Genomic DNA, 26,225 nt, shown 5'->3' on the forward strand with positions numbered 1-26,225 from the left:
AAGCCCTGAGCCAAGAGTACCAAGCACACACACTGGGCTGGCCCTCAGGGCTCCCCGTAAGCCAGAAGTTGTATTGTTGTATCCAGAACTAATGAGTCATTCACAATAGCTGTTCATGACGCAGGGGTTGAAGTGCCTGCTGGATGTAAAGCTCTTCCTTTGCCTGTCATTTTAGTGAAAGTATTTTACAAATAGGTTGAGTCTTAGTTCCTACTGAGCAGGTGCTTCAGGATCTTAGGATCGTAGGTTTAGATCTAGAAGTGACCTGAGAGGCCCTCTCGTCTCAGACCCTTCATCTGACAGATGAGGGAAACTGAGGCCCAGAGAGGTCAGATGACTTGCCCCAAGGCCCAAAAGGTAGAAGGTGGCATAGTTGAAGCCATGTTCTCTGACTCTCCAAGGTTCTTATCTAGACATTCCTTATTCCTGTCTTGGAAACAATGAGAAATTTGGTGTAATTTCAACATTGGGAACCTTTGGGTGCTAAAGTAGCACCCTGTGGCAGCATTGGGACCATTAGAAGACTTCAGATATTGTATATGGTGGGATCTCTTCATTTGCCAAGCTGATGTAGCCACCAGGGGACCAGGAACCCTTTCCATTTTGTACATGCCAGTCATCTTGATGAATATGTGATCCAGATACTGGGTTATTAACAACTAAATCACTAACTGGTAGGGTATTGGTCCTGGTATAACACATTGAAAGCAGAAAACTACAAGCTTCGAATTACTGTTTGTAGTGGATTCCCTTCAAGAAATGGGGTCTGCATTTGAGACTTGATTAAGCTGGCTGTCATTTAAAGATCTTTTCCTTCCCAGGCATGTTTAATTCTTTGTTGAGCAGTGATTAGAGACCCTGTGTCATTACATTTTTAAACTCAATTTAATTTTTTTTCAGTTAACAGTTTAAGGATCTAAAAGCTGTTCCCTCCCTCCTCTTACCCCCAAAGATTAACTTCCCAAGAAATACCTAACTAATGATCATCTTTTAGTTTAATCTCTCGCTTTGATTTCCTAATTATGGTGTGATTTCCACAGGACTCCTTAGCTGAAGTCGAGGAGAAATACAAGAAGGCCATGGTTTCTAATGCCCAGTTAGACAATGAAAAGATGAACTTCATGTACCAGGTCGACACCCTAAAGGACGCGTTGTTGGAACTCGAAGAGCAATTGGCCGAATCTCGAAGACAGTATGAAGAAAAAAATAAAGTATGGGAGGCACCATCTTGCTGGGCTGGATGGTTGGATCCCAGTGGACTCTTGGAAATACAGAATAGGGAGGGAGAGAATGGGGTCAGCTTGGATTGCCTTTTAGAGCCCGTGGCTAGGTCGGGGTTGTTTTCTCTAAAAATGAAGCCCTTCGGTCCCTGGCCCTGCTCCTTTCTTCTCCCCCAGCCCAGCCCAACTGAACACAGAGATTTCTGGTAAACGTCTTCATTGGTACTTAAACCCAAATCAGATTTTCCATAAGAAAATTACAGAATCTTTTTGTATTCATGAAATTATTTTTCAAGGGCAAATAGGACACTTGCTTATGGCATTTGCTTCCCTTTTATCACGGTTGTTACAAAACAGTGTTCTTACATCACAGAATACAAACTTCAGTGGGAAGGGATCACTCAGGAACAGACTTTTAAAAGCTCAGACCCTTCACTCCTTGGGGGTGGAGGAGGGTACCCAGGGCCGGACATGGCAGACAAATCCCAGAGGCCTGCAGCCTTCTTGAGAGATGAGCTCCCCTTAAGTGGGAGTTTGGGCTTCATCGTCCTCAGAGGGGCAGAGGGGAGTGATGAGGGGGGATCCTTTTTGTAAAGCACTTTGGTCACAATTATTCAGCCAACATGTGTTAAGCCCCTACTGTATGCCAGGCCTTGGGACAACCACCAGAACAATCCCTGCTTCTGGGAGTTCACCTTCCTCTCTTCTCATGTTTGTCCTTTACAGGAATTCGAAAGGCAGAAACACGCCCACAGCGTGTTACAATTTCAATTTGCCGAAGCAAAAGAGGCCTTAAAACAAAGAGAAGAGATGCTCGCGGTAAGTGATGTAGTGCCAGGTCAGGGGCCAAGACTGGCAGCAAAACCAAAGGTTTGGGGAGAAACACAGAGTTTGGGCTCATTCCAAGCCCTCACCCCATGGCCTCCCCTGAAAGAGTCTCCAGGGCTTGGGGTTCAGTTTTAAATAAATTCTTACGGATATTTGGTAAATGTTTATTATTGATCATTTTATATTTGATTAATATTGGTTTTACATTGCCCAGATTTCCCCCTTTATCAAGATGCTAGTGTTTTAGCTGGTAACAGTTCACGAGTTTCCTGATGGTTACAGAGAAGGGATTAACCTGTGTCTGCCCAACAAACAACTGCTGCCCGGGTTTCCTTCCAGCTTTGGAAAGTAGGAAGATAGGGAGAGGGATGGGTGGGGACGCACCCACCTGCCTGAGCCGGGAGCAGGCACTTTACAAAGTCCTGCTTCATTGAGCAACCTGACCCTGAGCTATTAGAAGACAGTGGTTGGAAGCAAAGTGGCCCCTCGTGGCCCGATACTGCTGCTGCTCCATATCTGACACGGGTGCCCTCAGGCGACCTCGTGGCCCACCATTCCCATGGGCTCACCCTCCTGATGGCACATGTGGTGCAGACACCTGATTGGCTTAGCCCATTGCAGCTCAGAACTCACTAGGTCAAGAAATCTGCCAGCCTGAGTTTCCCCAGTGATTAGAATGCAGTGGAGAAATCAGATTGTAATGTAGGGCTCTTTTCCTGACTAGTGGAAAGGACCCGCTGCCAGCTCAATGCCCTGACATCTGAAAGGACTTTCTCCTGCTCTCCTTGGTCTTTTCTTTCTGCCTGTTTAACCCTTGATCTGCTTTCTGTCTTCTCTGCTCCTGTCCCTCAGGAAATCCGGCAACTGCAGCAGAAACAGGAGAGTCATATCAGGGAGATTTCTGATCTTCAGGAAACCATAGAGTGGAAAGACAAAAAGATAGGGGTAGGAACCTCTCAGATCTTGGGAGATGTGTTTGAGCAAACCGCCTGCTTAACCAGCATGTAAAACAGACCTGGCTTCTTTCAAAGGCAGCACGTGTGGGCCACACTCTCAGTCTGTTACTCATTGGTTAGGGCTCTGTGCACGAGTGAATTTCCCAGAATTAACCTTTCATTCAAAACATAAAGGGACTTTAGGCAAGCACTGAAGGTTGAAGATTGATCAACTTGGTGTGGTGGAGAAAGCATGGGATTCAGAGTCAGGAGACCTGGGTTTAATTCTGCTTTCCTCATTGGGCCTCAGTTTCCTTTTCTGTAAAATGAAGGAGCTGGGCTGGATGACCTCGAAGGCCCCTGCCAGCTTTTCATCCAAGTTCCCAAGGCCTTTACAGCACTGTGCCATGCCCCCGCTGTCGCTGGATTAACACCCACCTGGTTATCATTTAAGACACATTCCAGACTGCTGCCGTGGGCTAAGCTCAGTGGGAGGGAGCTCACCGTCACTGGAAGCATCCCAGCCAGGCCACTTGTCAGGCTGTAGTTCAGAAGCCACTTTTCCAGATGTGGGTGGAATTAGCCATTTCCAAGGTCCCTTCCACTGCTGGAACTCTGAGATTCTTTTCTCTACAATATTTCCTTTGCTTTTACAGCATACCAGCTGATAATAAAAGCAGTAATAAAAATAGCTAACATTAATTTATAGCTCTTAATTTAAATGAATTTTATAGCTATTAGTTAATAGCACTTGGATTTGCCACACATTTTGCTTGTTATCTCATTGGATCAAATTAGATCATAAACATAAAGGAAAGAGTGTGGGGACAGAGTTCAGCAGACCACCCTCTTCCCCTCATTCTTGGGAGGAAGGTGATGCTGCCTGGGGGACTGGAGGCGCTCTGGGGCTCATCAAGGCCGTTAGCACAGCTGATGCCCCGGGATTCCAGTTGGTGGATGCTGCTGGTATAACTACCCATTTTACAGAGGAGTCCCCAGTAGCAGAGAGGTGGGGGGATTGTCCAGGGTCTCGGCCTTCCCTGACTCTGGAGCCCAGCATCTTTCCCCTCAATGCCAGACAAGTCTGGGTGAATGTGGTGCCTGCCATACAACTCTTAATAACCCTCACGGGCAGCTGAGCGTGTGGCCATTATTGGATAAATGTGTGTGTGACTGGCCTTCACTTACATGTTCAGTGACTCACTCAAGAAGTTGTTGTGCTTTGGCTTCTGGGATCAGAATCAGCTCAGGTCCCAGGTCATGTCTTGCCTCTGACACAGACTAGCTGTGTGACCCAGGACAAGTCACCTCACTGCTCAGTGCCTGCCAACAACCCACTAACATGGGAAGGCACTAAGCACGTTCCAGCCTGCATCATAGAGGGAGTTCCCTCACCTGGAGCTCCCAAAAGTGAAGAGTCCAAAACAAATACATTAACAATAACAATAATATAATACAAAAGAACAATAATAATAATACACAGATAGACACCTATAGGGCATATGCAAAACTATAGACAGGCTGTCCCAAAAGTCCTGATGCAGTTAATCTTTAACAGCATCAAACTTAAGCTTTTTGGGACATAGATCAATCGATCAGTAATGGATAAATGGGCACAGAGACAGAGAGATGGTGGATAACATCTGTTTGTGCCTGTATCCATTGGTAGGTAGATAATAGAGCAATCAGTAAATAGAAAGAAAGATTGATAGTAGGTAAATGGAGATCATGAGTGGGTAGATAGAGAGATGGGACACAATGTAATATATACGTGTGTGTACATAGATAATGTCCATGTGTATATATATATATATATGTATGTATGTATATAGGAAGCTGGATAGATAATGGATCAACAAATAGGCAGAGAGATAAAGATAAATGGTAGGTAACTAGAGAGAGATGCTGGAGAGAGAGAGAGAGAGAGAGAGAAATAATGTCTCTGTGCACCTGGAGAGACAGACATTTGTGATGCCCAAGAGAGACCTCCCAAATCAACACTGAGCCTAAATGCGTGCGTCTTCTGGAAGACTACCTGCCAGGCACATCCATCAGGGGCGGGGCAGCCTGGGGAGACCTTTTCAGGATCTTGTTTGTAAACACATAAAATGTGTAGGATTATAAAAGAAGTCAAACAATATTGAAATTTAGTTATCAAAACTTTTTAAGTTCCTGCATCCCTGGTGGAGAGCCCCCACCAGTAGCCATCCTTCTCTGTTATTGGCCACGTAGCCAAGTTTGTGGCTTCCATTATCTCTCATCACCAGGCTAGGGAGAAAGCTATAGCATTTCTATGAGCTGGCCAGTATTAGGGATAGGGAACTTCTGGGTGAGGAAACTGCCTCTACCAATGTAGATTATCAACTTCTCTGCAACATTATATGTAATCTTAGAGAACAGCTTAGAACACTAAGGTTAAGTGACCTGCCCAGGGTCACACAACCAGTATATGTCAGAGGCTGGATTTGAACCCAAATCTTCCTGACTTTGAGGCCAATTCAGTATCCACTACACCAGTATGCCCCTAGCCCATGGTAAAGATGATAGAAACACATCCTCAGGGGCGGCTAGGTGGCGCAGTGAGTAAAGCGCCAGCCTCGGAGTCAGGAGGAACCGAGTTTGGTTCCGGCCTCAGACACTTAACACATAAAAAAAAAAAAACTAGCCGTATAACCTTGGGCAAGTTACTTAAACCCAATTGCCCTCCAAAAGGCAAAAAACAAAACAAAGACAAAAAACCCACATCCTCTGTTTCCTATGTCCTTGAGGAGTATCACCCTAGCTCGAGAAATGTAGGCATCTACACTTTCTCCAGTCCTTCCCCGCACTCTGCCTTACCTAGATTGGTCTCCACGATTAACAGGCTCTGTATTTTTCACCTGTCCTGTCTAGTTACTTAATGCTTAAGACTTTCTTAGTCTCTAAACCAGCTTCTCTTCTCCCTCATGTTTCTGAAATCGTCTCTGCTTGTCTCTGCCTTCCTCCTGTGTCTCTGCCTTCTCTTGGGGTACTCCCACCACCTCAGGCATTAGAGAGACAGAAAGAATACTTTGATTCCATCCGGAGTGAACGTGATGACCTTCGGGCTGAAGCCATCCTACTGAAGGAGGAACTGAAGGTATGGGACCCAGACGTGACAGCTGGGGGCCTGAATTGCCCTGGGGGATGGACGCCAGCCAGGGCCCCCAAACTCCTCCCCAGAGACTTGTTTACATCCTTTGGGGCAAGCTGATTCTGGAGGTCAGCTAAGATGTTAAACCCATGGGAGGCCAGAGTTGCTGTGAAACCTTCCATGCTTAGAGATTTGTAAACTGCCAATCATTTCAATTCCCCAAAGTTTCATAGGATAGTTATCTGTGAAATAAAGGAGTTGGATTTGATGGCCTCTCTAGTCCCTTCCAGCTCTGAATAAATGAGCTAGAGCCAGCTGGTGGCACAGTGCATAGAGCACTGGACCTGGCGTCAGGAATACCGAGTTCAAATCAGTCCCCAGACATTAACTGTGTGACCCTGGGCAAGTCACTTAACTTTTGTCTGCTTCAATTTCCTCATATATAAAATGAGGAATCAGGGGGCATCTAGGTGGCACACTGAACCTGGAGTCAGGAGGACCTAAGTTCAAATCCAACCTCAGACACATAACACTAGTTGTGTGACCTTGGGCAAGTCACATAACCCCAATTGCCCTTCCTTTCTCCCTCCAAAAAAAAAAAAAAGACCAAAAAAAACTTTTTTTTTAAATGAGGAATCATAACAGCACTGCCCAGAGTTGTTTTGAGAATCAAATGAGGTAATAATTGCAAAGTGCTTGGCACATAGTAGGTGCTATTATCAGATAGCCATGTCATGTCATGACCCCATTTAGGGTTTTCTTGGCAAAGATACTGAAGGGTTTGTCATTTCCCTCTCCAGCTCATTTTATAGATGAGGAAACTGAGAAAAACAGGGTGAAGTGACTTGCCTAAGGTCACACAGCTAGGACATATCTGAGGCCAGATTTGAACTCAGGGAGATGAGTCTTCCTGACTCCAGGCCTGGCGCCCTGGGCACTCTGGCACACTGAGCCGCCTGCAGTAGGTGCCATATAAATGCTTGTTTTCTCCTTCCCTTGCTCTTGTAAACTTCCTGAGGGCAGTCACCATCCTCTCACCCAGGTTAGCTCCTCATGCTGTCCATTGTGACTCAGTTTGTCCCTGACCCTCTCTCTTTAGCCCAGCATCCAAGCCTTTGACAGTCTGGCCCCATGCTGCCTTCCAAGATTTACCCCCTCAAGTCCCTGACCCCTGCAATGCCCTCAAATCTCCAGCCTCCATGCCTTTGATTATACTATGCCCTGTGTCTAGAACTGCTCTCCTCACTTTCTCCTGTTGAATTCCAGCCTGTCTTTTCAAGCTGAATATGCGTGCATTGGTCATTAATCATTGTTTTTAGCATTAGTTTCATTGGAATATGGAGGATTGCCTATTTAAACAAATTCAGAGCCTAGAATCCACATTTGTGCACTGGACTACAGCACCCAGTTATTGTGTGTGAGCCGAAGCCTCAGATTTAAGGGACTTTGCATGTGGGGGTGGGTGAGCTGGTCTGACTTTGCCAAAATCCAAGGCATAAAATGAATGATCCTATGAATAGAGCAGTCATGACACATTCATGACTCAGTGACACCTAATGGCCAAGTGTGGTATTGCAAATCCGGCAAATGAAGGCCATGGGGGCTCAGTTACTGGGACTTGGCCTATCTGTATGGGCAGTTTTCCCAGCACAAGTAAAGTGCCTGTGATGGGGAAAAAGGGATGGGTGCATGAAAAATGTAGCAGCTCTGAGAATGACTGAGACCTGTCGTCCCACAGCAGGCAAGTCCTGCTCACATAGAGCCTTAAATTCTTTCTTTTAGGAGCTGAGGACTGCTCTGGTTTATTTGGGTGTTTAAATAGAACTACATCCCAATTAGTGTGAATACCCAGTCCCCTGAATTTGTCACATGTATTCAAATTTGCCAAATATGGCCATTGGTTCCAGCCCAATGGAGACATGCAGTAAAAATTCAAATAATGTGACCATTTCAGGGGATTTGTTATTCCCACTTAATGAGACCTTTGTGATAATGCATCAATGGATGGCAATGGGGAAGTAAATTCACTTTATATCAGTTTACTTGGTAGCAAGATTTGCCAAAACATAATTAATTCCCTATGTGGAGGGATACCTTATAGTCAATAATACCTCATGGGCATGATTAGATCTGGCTTAAAGGGTTAAAGTTAGATGGAATGCATCTAATTGGCAGATCTATAGAAAGGGATCACATCCTAGAACAGTTTTCAAATGCCAATAGATTTTTTTTTTTGCATTTGAAGGTGTTTTACCATACCACTTTGTATGTGCAGTCTGTTCAGAGAGCACTATCTTTAGATTTTTCAAGAATAGACTGATTAATATTACTCAGTGAATATTACAGCAGTCCTGTCTTGTCCACAGAAACATGGAATAATCCTGAATTCTGAAATCACCACCAATGGAGAACCTGTAGATAATCTAAGTAACGTGAGCCACCTGGGATCCCCCAAGTTGTCACAACAGGAAACAAATTCCCTAAAGTCATCCGCTGATGGGACACTTGGTAAGAGCTTGTTGCCTTCTGGGCCCTCTCTCTCCTCTTTCTAGTTCTCATTTATTCACCTTCTGTGCTTGATTGGAACGGAAGCCATCAATCATCATTTGGTCAATTCACTAATCACGCTGCATGCCACCGTGTTCTGTCATTTCTTGTGCATTCTGCCGCTCGGTGGTTCTGATTACCTGCATGTGTTGTCATGCAACTTTTTTCACTAGCAATCATGGATGGCCTAGGTGTTCATTTCCCTTGTTTCTCATCCCAGTCAACTGGAGCCAGTCATGGGAAGCTAGGGACCAAAACTCCCAGATGAAAGTACAGTTGGATAGAGACATCTCAGTTTTCTTTAACTAACTTATCTCTAGTTCACAGAAGGAATAAAGAGAAGTCTGATGATGACAGAGGAAGCGGACAAGGTCATTTACCAGATTTTCTCATCTAAAATGCTAGTCAGAGTAGAAGGCTTTGTGAGAATCTGAGATACTGCTTCATCAGTCAGGTCCAGTAAAGAATACTTGACCTTTCCAAAAATGCCTATGTAGGGGATTCCAAAGGTCATTTTGTGACTGTGATTCTGTGTTTCCATAAGCATCATAAAGCCAGCACACTGACGATACTATTCAGGAAGTGGCCATTGGAATAAGCCTGCATGCAGAATTGACATTATTATTCTCATGATACTTTGCTTTCTGGAAGGGGTTGTGGGAGACTGTGAGAACTTGGCTTGGTTTAGACTCTGAGGCAGTTAAGTGACACATGTTCTCCAATGATCACAAACTGATCTCAGTTGTGTCTCCTGAACATAGAGCCTTTTCAAGAGCAGGTGCTAAATTTAGAATTGGTCTTCAGAATGTAGCAGGTACTGGATCTGCAGCCTGGATCAGGCCTCACCAGACACTGGTTCTTGACATTTTTATGAAGCCTGGATAGTCATATCATGGCAAAGCATTGTGAGGCAGCCAGCAGGCCGAGCGAGGCGATGTCTGGCTCATAGAAACAGGGACAACCAAACCATACAAAAGGATCCTCGTGGGCTGCCTGGCGACTTCATTTCCAAATGCAACATTACCTGCATTTTACTGTATTTTCATTTATTTTGTTAAATATTTCCCAGTTAGATTTGAATCTGGTTCTGGCCACACCTGGGAATGTTGCAGGTCATGTACACTTCTGGTAGAGTGGATAAAGCGCTGAACTTGGAGTAAGACTTGAGTTCAGATCCCACTTCTGCCACTTAACTTGCTGTGTGCCCCTGGGCAAGCCACCTAACTCCTCTGTGCCTCAGTTTCCACATCTGTAAACATGAAGGGGTCTCCATGGCCTTTGAGGTCCTTCCCACCTCTACATCTTTGATCCTGTCATTTTGGTAGCTTTCACCTCCTTCCCATTTCAGTTCTAGAAGTGGGAAAGCCCAAAGACAAAGGAATGGAGATTCTAAGCATGTGTCCAACCAGAGGGAAACTCATCTGGAGTTATTGGTTTTTTTGGAGAAGACGGAAATTGTTGAAGGCAGCTAGAGAGCTGACTTACCACCTCCCTTGAAGGCAAATGACCGTTCAGGGGAGAAGCGAGCCAGCTGCTGTCTTTGGTCGGAAAGTGCATTTTATGAAACGCTGGCCACCTGCAGGCTCAGTGATCAGGAGAACACTTGATTCTTGGGCTTGAAGCATTCTTGTGTTTTTAAGAATTTGGTTTGTCTTTTCAAAGCCTCCAAGAATGAATGCCACACTATTCCTGCTTATGCCAGGAGTGTGGGGCTTGGAGGCCTGGATTGTTTCCTGACAGTCCCCTTTATGGTAATGAACTGGCCACACCCTTGTGCAGAGCACTCCAGACATAGCTTTTCCAGGCCTTAACTCTCTGTCCCCTTTCCTTAGATAATAGTGCCAAATGTTTGAGAATAGAAATTAAGGAGAGAAAAACAGAATAATCCCCATGTGCTTTAATAGGCTGGTTGACAAAAGTCATTTTAACTAGGATAGATTTTTAAGGGCAAATTTCTTTCAGGAGGTTGAAGGATTTTTAGAGGGAACGTCAGAGACCTTCTTAAAAGACTGTACACTTTGCAGTGTGCTTGGCTCTCAATAAAATTGCAGAGTTTTAATTAAGTGTGTAGTCTAGAAATAAGTTAGGCAGAGTTAAAATCCAGATTTGAACACTGAGTCCAGTCCAGAATTTGATTGTTGGGGACGACATTGGCCTGCCTGCTCCAAAGCTTGTTTTAAGTGTGAAAACCAAAAGTTGACTTTCAGAAGTCAAGTCCCACGGAACCCCTGTTGTCTTTCAGCTGGTGGCGGGCTTCACTGTCCAGATGGTTTGCTAATTCAGTCGCTGCTTTGCCTCACAGGATTGGCAAAGGCTTATGATCTCTTCTTAACCGGGATTCTTTGATGATTCTCTCTCCTTGGGAAGGGGGGTTGGGTGAGAGTTAACCTATGTTTTTGACTTTGAATCAATAGTAAGTGGTTGCCACATCACGTGGTCCCTTCAATTTTTCCAATGGTCTTTTAGGAAGAGCCAGTGAAGTGGAGGTGGACAAAGTGGGGGAAAGCGCGGTCTTGCAGAATCCTGAGCGTGAGCAGCCCCAGGCGGATTCTGCAGAGGCAGGTGTGGACACAAAGGCCTTACCTCCTGATGGGAATGCAGAGGCAGAAACCCCCCCGCAAGCCCATGCCATGGTGCCAGAAACATTAGCCAAGGATCCAGCCCATGTGCTAGAGACTCCTTCTGTCCCTGAAAATAACAACAAGCAGGTTGGATCCAGTGAGGGTGGAGAGAGACTGGGGGCTGGCAGAGAATTCAATCACCTCGATGATTCAAAGAGAAATCATGTTGATCAGAATCAGGAACCTGTAGGGAGCCTTCATTTTCCAAGTGATGGGATTAGCCAGGATGGGTACAGTTCCTTAGATGCTGAAAATGAAAAGAAAGAAGTAGCAGAAAAGCAGAAAGAGGGAAAAGCAGAGGAAGAGGGTGACAGGAAGTTAGTTCAGGAAACTGATCTTTTGGAGACACCAGATACCAAAAGAATAGACACAGTGATGGAGGAAAGCTTGCGTGAAGGGATGGAAGCCAAAGACAAGATACAGGCAGACACAGGAGACAGTGACAGGGCTAAAGATGGAGCAGTTAGTGGGGGTGAAGACTGTACAAATCTCATGGAAGGGGAACAGAATAAGGAAAAAGCAAAGGAGTTCATCAAGGAGGAGCTAATGCAGACAATTCCACCTTCAAACCTCAAAAGCAGTCAGCCAGAAAAAGCGGGCAAGAGGCTCACAACTGGCGGAGACGAATTCTCAGACCAGAACGTGCCCACGGCAGAAGGAGACGGCCAGAAAGGGCAGATGTGCGATTCCTCATCCAAAAAGTCCAAGAACAAGAAGAAGAAAAACAAGAAGAAAAAAGCCCCCCCGGTAGACACTTCCGAAGACATCAAGAAACAGTTGATCTTCCAAAACACGGAGGAGGAGGAAGAGGAGGAGGAGGTGAGATTGGAAGCCAAGAACCAAGCCCCAGAAACCCTTGGCGAGGTGGTCCAAGGGGAGACGCCCGAAAGCAGGACCCATCTGGATGGATATGTGGATTGTCCTGAGGAAGCCAAAGCCGACTTAGATGACAAATCAAATCAGGAAGTTGACAAAGTGAAGACTCCTGAAGGAGACACAGTTGGTGACGGCAAAGTATCTGAGCTTGACAATGATGCAACCCATCCATTGGGAACTGATGGCGAGGGAGAGGTCAGTCCCTCAGAGGTTGCTGAGGCTGGAAGCATAGGAGAAGCGTCCACCCCTGCCAAGAAAGTAATGGAGCAAAGCCAGATGTCCAAACTGGAGAACAAAGGAGCAGTGGGCAGTGGGCTTGAAAATGAAGGTGCCCCATCATCCCCTAGTGATAGTTCTCCCACTGAGACTATGGAGGGAAACTCTGAGCAATCAGATGAGCAGCCAGAGACAGCTGAGGAAGCACTAGAAAGCAATAGCCTAGATAGCAATGAGCTCAGAGACCCAGCAGGCAGCTTGAAGGTGGCGAGCAAAGAGGACACGCAGGGGACCAGTAAGGGGAAAGATAAAAATAAAGAAGAATGCGCCTTGTCATGAGTCAAGGCAGGGCTCACAGCAGCTGCTGTCGTGGGAAGACAGCTAAAAGGGAGAAAGGCACTTTGCAGAATAAGTCATAGCGGAGGAGAACTGACGGGTTTCCTCTCCTGGTGACAACCCTAGAGTCTAGGTTGGTCTGTATGCACTGCGTCCCTCACTGCTCTCAATCACAAAGATCTCTGTAGGCACTCTGTAGGTATTAGGTTCAGTTCAGCCAATCATTGTGTTTGTTTGTTCCCTAGATTTCTAAACAGGGGGCATGGCTCAGGTTGAAAGAAAGACCAGAGAACCAAATAACTACATTGATGTTCACTGCTTCAGTTTCCAGTTCAAAGTCAAGGTGGCCTCATTGTCCTCATTTCTGCTTTAAGCCGTGACTGGCCATGCATGGCGCCATTTTATCATACAGACCAAACAGCCCTCTACCTGTAACTGATTGATTCCCACTTGGGTTTGTCTCTAATTCCAATGCCTTTTATTTATCATTCCTAACATATTTATTTTAATGGGCACATTGTGACAGATACCACAAATGATTTCAAAGCAATAAGCTGCCCGATGATATTTAGGTCACTGAGTGATAAGGTTTGTGCCTTATGGAAATGAAAGTTCATTTAGACTAATGAAGCTCTGATACCTTCAAGACCTGGAGAAGTCTTGAGGTCAGATTACACCTGGACATGCTGATCTGGGTACCTTACCCTAGGTCAGGCTTTGGGGGCCATATCACCAACCATTCCTTGACATATAGATATATTTTTTGTTTATTGGGAGGGAATTACTTCATTTTATGTGCACATTACCTATCTGATAGATTTTATATGCAGTGCTACTGAAATAGATGTTTTTTTCCTTAAAAAAAAATACATGTTTAAGTTCATTTCCTAGTACCTTTAATTTCTAGCAAGAGCGCTTCTTAAAATGATAGTTTACCTTGGAAATGCCCTTTATCCCTTTGGCTAATCCTCCTCGAGTGTCTAACCTTCATTAACAAGTGCTATACCCAGAGTTATAACCACCACCGTGCAGATTCCTAACTCCTAATGAGCAAGAGAAGTTGTAGGCAGTTGAATCGTTTCTGACTGCCACTGTACCATCAACCCAGTTTTGCTGGTACGTTCTGAAATTGGTCTGCACGCAGGCCCTCTGTGTGTTTGCTGCATAAAGAAATGTTCCTTTTTTAATACTAAAATCAAAGTGTATTCATACATGAATGTCATTGCCATGTATCTGGACATGTTATGTGGTTTTTATAGCTGTTACAAATCATTGAATACAACCAGACCAAAGTTTTATCACCATTTGAGGTGTACATGATAAATGTTGTATATAATTGAAATAAAGGCATTTTATAATTTTAAAAGGCTGTGATGCACAATCTTTGTAACATGCATAATCCTTCTAGGACTAACTAATATTTGCTTCCGTGCTTCTGCTGTCTCCTCTCACATTCACATTGTTGTCTTCATGAAAAATAGATGCATTTGGAAGCTGATCTCTTCTGGCCCCTTACATTTTGTGGATGTGCAATCACAAGGAAGGTGTTTGTAGTCATTCAGGCATTTGGTGGGGTTAGTTTCTATTTCAAATGGTCTAATATATGTAAAAATATTTTGTAAACTGTAAGCACCATATAAATGTGTATTAGTTATTTCATAGTTTCCAGGGGAGGATATTGAGAAAATTGGTGAGAGGGAGGAGGAATTTGGGTCTCTTCCTGATGTCAAAATGGCAGAAACATTGAATTGGCATAAACAGACTCATGGGACTGGGAAAGGATCTTGCAGGACCATGACGTGGACAGGCCTGGCTTTTGGAGAGGTAGTTGCATGAGGGCCACTCCTAGAAAGCAATCCCACTTCCCTTTTAGGGGATTCCTTCTCCCCCTTTTTAAAAATTGTATTGATGTGCTTTGTTTTCATGTTATAAACATTTACAGGTTATCACTGCTCCATGACAAGCTTCTTGGGATGAGGCCAAACTAACATTGCAGTGACCTCATCGGAAAGTGTATGCAACATTGCACATCTGTAGCACCTTCCCACCTCTCTTTTTTAATGCTTTCATTAATATAAAGAAATTGTTTTCTCTTTATCCACTGACCTATTGTCACGTCTCTGTCATGGATTAGAATATAGATGGATAGCATGTTGCATCCTCATCATTCTGGAATCACTGACCTTTCAATGGCTATGGCCATTCTAGATGGCATTTTGATATTAAAAAAAAAATACTTAAAACAGTGCATGCCCTTTGACCCAGCTGCCCGGCCTATATCTGAAAAAGAAAAAGAAGTAGCGAAAGGTTTTATATGTACGAAAATATTTTTGTGGTGGCCAAAAAAATCCCAAACTGGAAACCAAAGGCACGCCCACCAGATAGGGAATGATTTCACAAACTGCAGTATATGAATGTGATGGAATCCAGCTATGCCCTGAGAAATGAAGAAATAGAGGATTTCAAAGAGACATGGAAAGAGTTAGATGAACTGATGCAGAGTGAAGGGAGCAGAACCAGCAAAACAAATGTTACTGCAACATCAGTATGAACAATTTTGAAGACTTATAAACTGATGGAGAATGAGATGGGCAAAACTGGGAGAAGAGTTTAGACATCAGCAACCCTGTGAAAACAAACCATTTTGAAAGTACATTTGATCAATGCAATGACCATGCATGAGTCCAGAGGATAGATGATGAAACATCCTACCTACCTCCTAACAGAGAGGTGGGAGATTTAAGGGGATTTCCAAGAATACCATTCCTACATTCACTCACTCACTTATTCCTATAATGTGCATATATAAATGCATACATATGCAAGGCCTTTTGCTAAGTAAAGAAGGAGAATGGTTTCTGTTCTTCAGGGATGTCCTGTAGGTGGGGGGTAGGGAGGAAGAAATGAGGGACAGCTTGATAAGGAGGGGCTGGTCATATGAAATGAACATTGAAAGAAGAATCAAATTTCACCAGAGTGTGGGGATTTTCCAGTCCTGGGGAAAAGCAGAAGCCGAGAGCATCAGGGAGGCCCAACATGGCTTTGGGGAAAGGTCAGTAGTCCATCTGGCCAGGACACAGAGTGTGTAGAGGGGGATATAGCATGAGATAAGACTGGAGTCCAATTATGGAGGACCTCAAGTACCAGGTTGGACATTTAGACTTGATTCAGAGGACAGTGGAGAAATCTTGATGGCTTCTGAGCATCATGATGCATGAACAGAGTCTTAGGGCAGGAAGATTAATCAAACCAGAGCGATTAGAGAAGATTGGGGCTATTGCCCCAATTAGAGAAGGGGACTATTGCCATAGTCCAGGCAAGAAGGAATGAGCCTTAAACTAGAACCATCCATGGTCATGGAAATGGAAAGGAGGGGCCAGAAGCTAGAGAGGCAATGGGAAAAATCAAAGGGATGGGGCATGTGACTGTGACCCCAATGTGAAGGGGAGAAAAAAGGAATGAAAGGTGGCACCCAGAAATCATAGCATCTCCAAGCCACAAGGGCCCTTAGATACCATCAGTCTGATGATTAACCCAATCAAATGAGAGTCTGTGTGTAAAGCCCTTAGCACAGCACCTGGCATGCAGTAGGTGTTTAATAAATGTTTACTCCCTTTCCCCTCTCCATCTACTCCAACTCAGACCTTACTAAAACTCCCCTCTGTCACATGTCCCTCAACAAGTAAATAAATTCCAGTACAGATAACTGACTGAATGATGGTGTTGTGAACAGAAATAGGGGGATCAGGAAGAAGAGCCTCCTCTGTGGAGGAGAGGGGGAGGTCAGTTTGGAGCAGGTGGTGACGGCAGGAGGGCAGGTAGCATCAGGAGCACAAAGCTCCATAGCAGAGTCCAACAAAGAGATTTGGGAGTCCACGTCAAAATGATTTGTGACAGGCCTCAGGTAGGAGTTCTTGGAGTCTATGGACATGTATGTAATGTATTTATATTTGGAAAACTGTATTTCAGCATGGGACCAAGGCCATGGTAGGCTTCTTTGTGGAAGAAGGCCACCCCTTTTTGGGGAGACAAGTAGTTTAAAGAGACATCAGAAATTTCTTGATTAAAATTTAGGCATTATATGCAAAGTCCCAGCAGGACTATAAGATTCTTGAGAGTAACAACTGTTGGAGCAGCTATTTGGTGCAGTGAATAGAGCAGTGGCCCTGGAGTCAGGAGGATCTGAGTTCAAATCTAACCTCAGACACTTAACACTTGCTAGCCATGTGACCTTGGGCAAGTCACTTAACCCCAATTGCCCTGCCTTCCCCCCTCCAAAGAGAGAGAGAGAAGGGACTGTTTCACTTTTCTCTTTTTCTCCCAAGTGCCTAGCCTTTCAGTGCCCAGTAGGGCTTAATAAATTTATTGGTTGAAAGGCAGTCCCTCCGAGTGTATTGGCACCATATACACAGTAAAATTGGGTTGTTTTCCCAATTTGCAGCAGATTAGACGTAGTTGTCATACACCATTCAGGCACATCCCATAGCCACAAAGGACCATGATGCAAGGAGAACAGCAGGAAGCACCTGGTGGGGGTGAGGGTGGGAGTGGGGGTGGGGGTGGGGGGCGAGGGCATCTCTGCTGTCACAGGCTTTCCTAACCTGAGGCAGCACACTTTAGGCATTGGTGCCCCACACTCCACAGGTGGGACCACACTTCCTTCCTGCATGACCCCCAGCCATCTTGTCCTTGAGGCTCCATTTCCACATCCCCCAAATGAGAGGGTCAGACTTGTTCTCTCCAGCTCTGACATTCCCTGGGTGATCCTGAGTCATACAGAAAAGTAAAAACATGTGCTGGGTTTGGATTTTCTGTTTTTATTATCTTCTTCATCGCTGGTGCTTCTTCATGCTAGGCAAGGAACCTTGGGATCGTTAAACAGGACTGAAGAACACCACCCCACCCCTGTCCCATTAGCTTAAATTTGGCCAGATTTTACCTTTGCTCCCAGCTAGTGGCCCTTCCTTGGGTCCTGGGCTTTTTTTTTTCTGTCATCTAAAGATTTGCTTAACACTTTGTGTAAATTATCTCATTTGAAACTCACAACCTTGGGATGTAGCTGCTAATTATCTCCATTTTACAATGGAGTATCAGTTGAGACCCAGAAGAATTAAATCTTAGGCAGTTCAGAACTTAGTTCAGATCCTGACACCAGGCTTTTTACTAGTGGTGTGATTACTTCACACTGTAAAACGAAGGAGCTGGTTCCCATAGCCTCCAAGGTCCCTTACAGCATGAAGTCTGTGACTTGTCCAGGATCACACAGTTAGCATCACAGACAGGAAACCAAGGCTGGCCATACCAACGCCTTCTCTTGGGGACCCAGGATCTGCTTGGCCTCTCTCACCACCTCCTATGTTGTAGGTACTTAATCAACATCTTGTATATTTATTGGACCTGAAGGCTGAGGCAGAACCACATTCATACTCTTCCTCCAGAGACAGATGAAAGCTCCGTGGCACCCAATGAATGCGTTCATCAGAGATTAAAGAGGAGAAGGGAAAAAACCATTGTTGGTTCAAGTCCAATGCCGTTAATGCTGGGGTCTTGCCACCAAATGGAGGGCACTTGGAACAGCCCAGGTGATAGATGAGCCAGAAGCCATTTATTTGCTGAATCAGATGGTTCTCAGGCACATGGGAGTCATTGACACAGTCACACTTGGGCTTTCACACAAGGACTCTCTTGAGACATTTACCTGCTTGATTTTCCTTTAATAAATGTTGTACAGAGAGTGGGAGACTGAAGATTTATCTATCCATGAGAAAGACTCCCTGGCTAAGGAGGGCTTACACCTGGATTTCCTCTTTCCTTGAGTTGGCCTGTGCACAAACCACTTAACTTTGCCTCTGTTTTGGCTTCTGAGGGGGTGCTTCCCCAGGACAGGAGAATTCACCAGCCTTTGCACAAATACAGCCATTAGCCCAGCTTGGGGTGGGGGGTGGGGAGTCAGCCTGGGAGCTGTGGGATCACCTGTAACATGGGAATGAAGAGGGCTGCCCTGCCTACCTCACAGGGTTGTTGTGAGGAACAATGCTGTGTAAACTGAAGCTGGTACTGCTCTTCCTATTGAAAGCCAGAAAATTGCTATTCCCCTGCTCAAATGAACTGTGCTCTTTGGGATGACCTGGGAGGATGGGTAGCTGTGGGATAAAAGCCAGTCTTGAGCCCTGGGAGACCTAGAAGTCAGCTCTGATGCATCCTAGCTGTGGGACCCCAGGCAAGCCCCTTCCTCAGTGCTCCAGATTGGTGAGAAGGTGAAGAGAAGGTGCCGGCCCCTATTAATAGGAGCTTCCAATGCCTGTGGCCAAAGGTCAGACACACCGTCACCCTATTCATTAAGTATGTGTGAGAGGGAGGATGGGGGAGAGAAACTCCACAAGCCTCTGTGACGGTGCTCGGCTGGGATTCCAGGTGGCATCTTTTCTCCTTTCCTGATGATATTAAACCATGAAGCTTGTGAGATTTTGTGTTGCAGTTGTATTTGACCCTAGAGCTCTTGCATGCTAACCCTAACATAGAAGACTAGCCTGTGTGCGTGCAGCTGGGTGCTGCCCTGCCGTGTCCAGCATGTTCGGGGACGTTGGCCCAACACTTCCATAGCTGTACATCTCTCCCATGCTGTCTGACTCCATTCACTGTGGTACGTGTCCCAATAACTACCTTTATCATGAATGTCACTAACCTGCATGATCATTCTTTTCCATTTTTCCATTATCTGTGCCAAGTGAGGCCCTGAGCTGACTTAGCACTGAAAGCTATGGTGTTTCTCTTTTCCTTTTAGACATTAGGCTGAAAACCCTTGTTGATGAACGAGAATGTTTATTAGAACAGGTAACATGACATTTTCTATTACTTGATGTGTTTCCGGCCTCCCTTTTTCTCTTCTGCATGATTTCTATCCTCACCCCAAACAAAGAACCGCAACCTATATCTGGCAGAAAAAAAATCAACCAGCTGCTGTACCCCACAGTAAGTGTTCCCAGAAATGTACCCAAAACAGACTACCTGTGGTCTGAAAGTAGGGGTGATGTCACATTCATTCATTCAGCAGCTCCAGGGTGCCACACTGAATCTGGCCACTGTTTCTGGATGACTTCCTAGAAGGGCTGATAAATTTTGGACAACCCTAGGCTCCATGGGCCCAACAGGATCAAACAGCATTATTCAGAACCTGTCCCATGAAGATGGTTCTCTTCCTAAGAAAAGACTGATAGGAGAATATTTCATAATTCCCCCCAAATGATTCACTCCAATGATTAAAAACCTTCCCTCTCAGAAATTGTGTGTGTGTGTGTGAGGGCGGCCAGGTGGCTCAGCGAGTAAGAGCACCGGCTCCAGTGTCAGGATGACCTCGGGATCAAATACAGGCTCAGATACTTAGCATCACACCCAGAAATAACTGGCCATGTAACCTTGAGCAAGTTACTGAACCCCGATTGCTTTAAAAAAAAAAAAGAAATTGTGTGTGTGTGAGAGAGAGAGAGGGAGAGAGAGAAAGAGAGAGAGAGAGAGAGCCAAATCAAATGTCTTTGAAGTTTTCTGTACATGAGAAAAGTTTCTGAGAATGCAGGCTCTTTGTCACCCCAATGGCTGATGTAACAGGAAAGAATCCCTTTAGGATTCATTTAAATTACTGCCCTTTTAAGTTTGGTGAGAGATTTCCCACAGCATTAAGGAAGGAAGGCTGCAGTCCCCAGGACTCAGTGAGATCAGAGGACTTCCAATTCTGGTTACCATCATGACTGTGAACAGTTCACTTAACCACCTTGATTCTCAGTTTCCTCCTCTGCAAATGAAGGGGTCACCCCAAGACAGTCTCTGAGGTTCCCATCCAGAACTAGACCTATGACCCCATGACCTTGTTCTGGACCTGTCATTTGTGTTCATTCATTCAGCCATCCAATATTGTCTGAGTACTTAATGTGTAGAAACCAGTCAGTCACATTGGTTGGAATTGAGACATGGGGACTCAAAATCCAAATCTATGAAGGCCAAAGGGCCAAAGGGCATAGGAAGGCCCCTCTTTCCTAAAGATTATCAAAGGTGTCCCTAAGTGACCTGTATATCTACCATCTATCAACAGATTTCTCACCTATTTCTACTGAGGGATCTTAGTTAATGCAAGGTGTACATACACATGTGTAGATAGAAATATGATATATATAGATAGAAATAGATAGACTAATTCAAGGTGTACATGTGTAGATAGAAATAGATAGACTTATGCATGTGCGTATATGTCTATACCCAGATATATACGTACATGAATATGTGATATACATACACATCATCTACATTGTGACTGGGGGCTCAGCATGGCCCATTTCATGGCCTTCTGCTTAGTGAATAAAGTGCTGGGTCTGTAGATAACTCCCTCAATATCGCAGGCAAATCACTCAGACTGTTTTACTCACTCTTCATGAGGATTTAGTTAAACGAGCTTTGCTCAAAGGCTCTCCCTCAGAATGAGTCATAATCTGTGCCTGGAGATAGAGAGAAAATTTACTTTGTTGTGCTGCATCTTAAGCAAGGTATTGGTTGGTATTTGTTTATAAAAGAAACATTGTGGAGCTACATCTACTTATAGTTTTTCCAAGCTTGTATCAGATTGAACTGAGTTCCATGAGATCAGGAAACAGAACTATGAAGTCTCATCAGAGCAAAATTGGCCAATTTGGCTTTGGACTGGATACACTAAATTGACTTAGCTTTTTTATTAAATTCCAAGTGCATTGATGCAGTCTTGATATGAAGAAATTAATGGATGGATTTCGATTTTCCAGATTAAAAAGCTAAAAGGGCAGCTGGAAGAGAGACAGAAGAATGGCCAGCTAGAAAATCTGAGGTCGGAAGATGACATCTTAGAAAATGGGACAGACATCCACGTCCTTGATCTACAAAGTAAACAGCAGCTTCTTCTTTAGATAAGCCGTGGTCTGTGGGTTTGGGTTGCCATTGGGCCCCTCCACAAAAGGCCCGGCAGTTGAGAAAGAACCCCCAAGAAGAGGGAAACTGACTTAGCTAATGCTCTGCTGCCTTCTAGGCCAGCCAAACCTGGATGGGTAGGAAGGCCTTGTTTTACAATACCTTTTCCAAACCCTAGGCACATCCCGAGGATACCACTATGTTAGCAAAGGGTAACCAAATTAACCCACTCAACAAATTTGACAACAAAAATGTAAGTAATTCACAAGAGATGACGTGGCAGGCAGAAGAAATTCCACGCCTGCTCACCAACTCTCTCCCACCGAGGAAATCTCTACTTAGGCAGTGTGAGGGCGTGGTCAGAGTATGTGTGCAATCTGCAATCTGTTCAGTAAAGCCAAGGGAAGCATCTCAGTTTGGAGAAACCCAGCTCCTTATTTCTTTATAGTGTGTGTCCCAGTTTTTATATTGGAAAAACATGGTCATTCGGCCTAGAAGCAGAAGTGTTTTGTAAGGTTTTTAAAAATCCAAATTCCGTTTTGGGGTTGAAATCTGAATTCTCAGTCCCCCAATCTGATGTGCTAGCTGAGGATGTCAGTGGTGGTTTTCCCCATCCCATTGCCAAGAATGGGGATGGCTTTTAGAAAGAAAACCCCTGTGCTCCCACGCACGGGCATGAACAGAAGGGCTGGTGGCCAAGACTCAGAGGCAGCTGTAGCACAGGGCAGGCAGGAGGTGGCACCATAGTGCGTGGAGCACCAGACGGGGAGTCAGGAAGACTCCACTTCTGAGCTCAAAGCAAAACTCAGACACTTACTAGCTGTGTGACCCTGGGCAAGTCACTTAACCCTGCTTGCCTCCGTTTCCTCATCTGTAAAATGAGCTGGAGAAGGAAATGGTCAACTATTCCAGGATCTTTGCCAAGAAAACCCCCAAATAGTGTCATGATGAGTCAGATGTGATTGAAATGACTGAACAACCACAAAATAGCATAATGGAGGGGGCTTGATTTAGAATCGGGAAAACCTGGGTTGCAGTCCCACCTCTGATACTATCCTCATGACTCTGGGTAAGTCACATCACTTCCCTGGCCTCACTGTCCCCATGTGTAAAGTGATCAAATTAACCTGTGCAGCCCCAGAGTGGGCATTCTCAGAGGCTAAGGTTCACCAAATTGTCAGACTGACCAAGAAACAAAGGGAAGGGTTGAGGGAGCGACCACTTTTTAAGTTCTATGAAGTGAACACAGTTTCTTTCTCTTTTTCTGTAGGGGATGCCAACAGACAGATCAGTGACCTCAAATTTAAACTTGCAAAGTCTGAGCAGGAGATAACTGCATTAGAACAGAATGTACGTGTGTGCTTCTGAGTGCCAATGGTCAGACCCATCTGAAATCATCCTGAAAGAGCTGGAAAAGGAAAATAGAACTGGTTTTCCTTCTTTAAAAATACATATTTTAGCGGTAAATCCATCTCCAGAGATGGAGGGTGGAGGTCTGGAAGCTGAGTTCTCTGGAGTGAGAGAGGGATGGTGACAGTCATAGCTGGAGTCCAGGGAGCGAATCCCTGACCCACTGAGCCATCAGAGAAGGCTCTGGCCTCATCCCCAGCAGGCACTGGCCCTTGCCTGCCCAGGTCTTCCACCTTTCCATGTCCCAGACTCTGCAGGTGAAGCCTCAGTGCCACCAGAACACCTGGCTACTGGCCTGGGGGTGCTGGGCCCCTCTGCCCCAGCCAATTACTTGGGGGAAGGCAGAACTATCTTTCCCTCCCAGGTTTTAGCCAGACAAAATTTCAAAGACCTTTTACTAACAAAACTAATAAGAACCAGCTAGAAAATGTTTACAGAGTACAAATTTCAAATGCTAACTTAACATCCAGCCATAGATGAATTTGGATGGAACAGTTAAAGTCTCCCCTGCCTCCCCAGCCCTTTCTCTCTTGGATCGGAGGGACACTGCTCTCAAGTATGCACACATCATCTTTGGTGAGGGGAATCAGGAAGGATTCATACAACTGCCCATGAGCATTTATCAAGTGCCTGCTTTGTGCCAGGCATCAGGAGGCACAGCAAAAACAAAAAATGAATAAATAAATGAAAGAAAAAGCATTTATTAAACACTATGCACCAATTGACGGGAATTCAAATAGACAAAGTCCCTGCCCTCATGGATCTTACATCTCATGAGGAAATCAACACATACAAGGGAGGGCACTTTGGTACAGAAAGTTACAGGGGATAATGATTTAGGGTCATAGGGATGATTGGCCCGCCCTATCCAGGGACAGTGGCAGAGATGACTTGATCATGGTGATACAGTTGGATGAGTAGTGGTTTGGAAAGTGTGTACACAGGGCCATAAGGCAATTGGCAAGGATGTTGGGAAGGTATCAAAGAATAGAGAATGAAGGCAAACATGGTGAGGGCCTGACTGAAATTGAGTTGGGGAGTCAGCCACAAGTCAGGGCCCCAGGACAGAAGGAATGCAGTCTAAAGTCAATAGATAGGCATACACACAAAATAAATACAAAGAGCTGCTCCCCTATGTGCCCTGATGATACTTTGGGTTGGTTTTTCCCATTCAGGTAATACGATTAGAAGGTCAAGTGTCACGCTACAAATCAGCAGCTGAGAATGCAGAGCGAGTGGAGGATGAGCTGAAAGCCGAGAAACGCAAACTCCAAAGAGAGGTGAGAGCCTTAAGGGGCCCTGAGCTCCCAGATGGACTTTCCAAGAGGGCTCTTCTTGGTGCATATTCATGATGACGTATTAAATATCATTCTGGACTTTAGAAAGGAAAGCAAGCCCTCATACAGCACTGTAAGCACTTAGTCTAGTAAGGTATCAATGAACAGTTATGGGGGGAAGGCGCCAGACCTGAGACCTCGGCAAGAGAGGGAGCTCCTCATCTGCTAACATACACACACCAGTGATTGCTCTGCAACTTCTCTTAGTTGCCTGGTACACTAAGGGATGTGACCTGCCCAGGGTCATACAGCCAGCATGGCTCAGAGACAAGACTTGAGCCCAGGGCTTCCTGTCTCACTGTACATAAGCATTAAATGAAAAATGAAGGATGCCATAGGTAGGTTCTGATTCTTGCGCAAAATGTGCTTTGAGGGCTTGCAGATAAAATATACATCACGAGCTCCAGGCAGAAGGAAAGGTTTTGTGGCACCAGCAATTACCAAGTCCTACTCTGGGCCAGGTTCTGGGGCTACAGAGATTTGGTGAAGCAGGCTTGTGGGAATGCTAGCTCATACAAGCTCCAGGGTGAAGCTGGGCCTTCAGGATGTGCAGGCCAGGGACCAGTAACAGTCCAGCCTGCCTAAACCACCAGTTATGTGGTGGGGAACGTAGTGTGACTCAGCTTGGAAGCTAAGTGGGAGGAGATTGTACAGAGTTTTAAATGCCAAGTGAGGGTTTTATATTTGATCCTGGAAGTGATGGGGAACCACTGAAGTTTATTGGGGGGGCAGGCTGGAATCATGTGGTCAGATCTTCACAACAGTGGCTGAATGGAGGATGGACCAGAGTGGGGAGGGACGTGAGGCAGGCCCCCCAGCAGCTATTGCTATTGGCCAGGCCTGAGGCAGTGAGGGTCCTCACCATGTGTGGGAGTGGGGGTATGTGTGGAGTGAAGGGCGTGTTTAAGAGACCTGTCATTCCCTCTAACTTGGACACCTGCAGAAACCACCAACCAGGAGAAAATAGGGCTTAACTAGCATTTAGGGAGAGACATCTCCCTCAGCTACTAGGAACATGATTGTTTTACTGAGCTTATTAGGTGACAGGCAGGTTTCCTAAGAGACCAGTCTATTTTCAGTTGGGCAGCTCTTTGCTTTTAATGATCAAATGGACACATATGTCTACATGTGTAACTTATATCTGTGAACATGCAAAAGATCTGTTCATCTACCGTGTTTCCCCGATAAGACCTATCCCGAAAATAAGCCCTCCCCTTACTGTGCAAGATTCCTCTAAAATAAGCCCTCCCCCGAAAATAAGCCCTATTGAGATTGCTACTGTAGTGCAGGTGATCCCCTGCACTATACGCTGGTGAAACGCACACCGCGCTCCGAGCTGCATCCAATCAGAGCTGCAGCAGTGAGCGCATCATCCTGTTCTTCCCCAGTGATTTGCTTATTGAATAAAGGTACATTTTTTTGTTCTCATTTACCTGTTTATTAAAATTGCTGTCAATGTTCATTAAAATAAGCCCTCCCCTGAAAATAAGCCCTCTGGTGTTTTTCTGTCCAAAAAAATTAATAAGACAGTGTCTTATTATCGGGGAAACACGGTAAGAGCACATCCTCCATCAATGCTGACTGCAACTTACCTGTATCTTGGCTAAGTATTAGACAACATAAATGAGAGACAGACAGACAGATAAGATAGGATGAATGGATGGAGAGATGGATAGACAGAGATAGATAGATAGACAGACAGACAGACAGAGAACATAGGATGGATGGATGGATGGACAAGATTACAGAATGGATGGAGAGATGGATAGACAGAGTTAGATAGATAGACACAGACAGATAGATAGATAGATAGATAGATAGATAGATAGATAGATAGATAGATAGATAGATAGATAGAT

General features: G+C 45.0%; 1 protein-coding gene across 33 annotated transcripts in view; it reads left to right on the plus strand.

Moving 5' to 3' along the window:
- The window catches only part of LRRFIP1 (LRR binding FLII interacting protein 1), a 194,693-nt gene that overhangs the window by 166,787 nt on the left and 1,681 nt on the right, over positions 1 to 26,225 (plus strand). For 21 of the 33 annotated variants that reach the window (XM_069103157.1, XM_069103164.1, XM_069103159.1 and 18 more), the window contains 6 exons: positions 1,041 to 1,211; positions 1,947 to 2,039; positions 2,901 to 2,993; positions 6,009 to 6,101; positions 8,462 to 8,603; positions 11,109 to 14,057. In XM_069103157.1, the coding sequence (XP_068959258.1) occupies positions 1,041 to 1,211; positions 1,947 to 2,039; positions 2,901 to 2,993; positions 6,009 to 6,101; positions 8,462 to 8,603; positions 11,109 to 12,694 (2,178 nt within the window). In that variant the 3' untranslated portion in view covers positions 12,695 to 14,057. Of the gene's footprint in view, positions 1 to 1,040; positions 1,212 to 1,946; positions 2,040 to 2,900; positions 2,994 to 6,008; positions 6,102 to 8,461; positions 8,604 to 11,108; positions 14,058 to 19,475; positions 19,526 to 21,477; positions 21,596 to 22,889; positions 22,970 to 24,204; positions 24,310 to 26,225 lie in introns of those variants that run through there. The other 12 variants (XM_069103185.1, XM_069103191.1, XM_069103188.1 and 9 more) reach the window with 3 other exon arrangements.

The sequence above is a fragment of the Petaurus breviceps genome, unplaced genomic scaffold (genome assembly GCF_028583685.1).
Source record: "Petaurus breviceps papuanus isolate PSGF00001 unplaced genomic scaffold, PetGlider_PUasm1.0 567, whole genome shotgun sequence".
NCBI classification, from domain to species: Eukaryota; Metazoa; Chordata; class Mammalia; order Diprotodontia; family Petauridae; genus Petaurus; species Petaurus breviceps.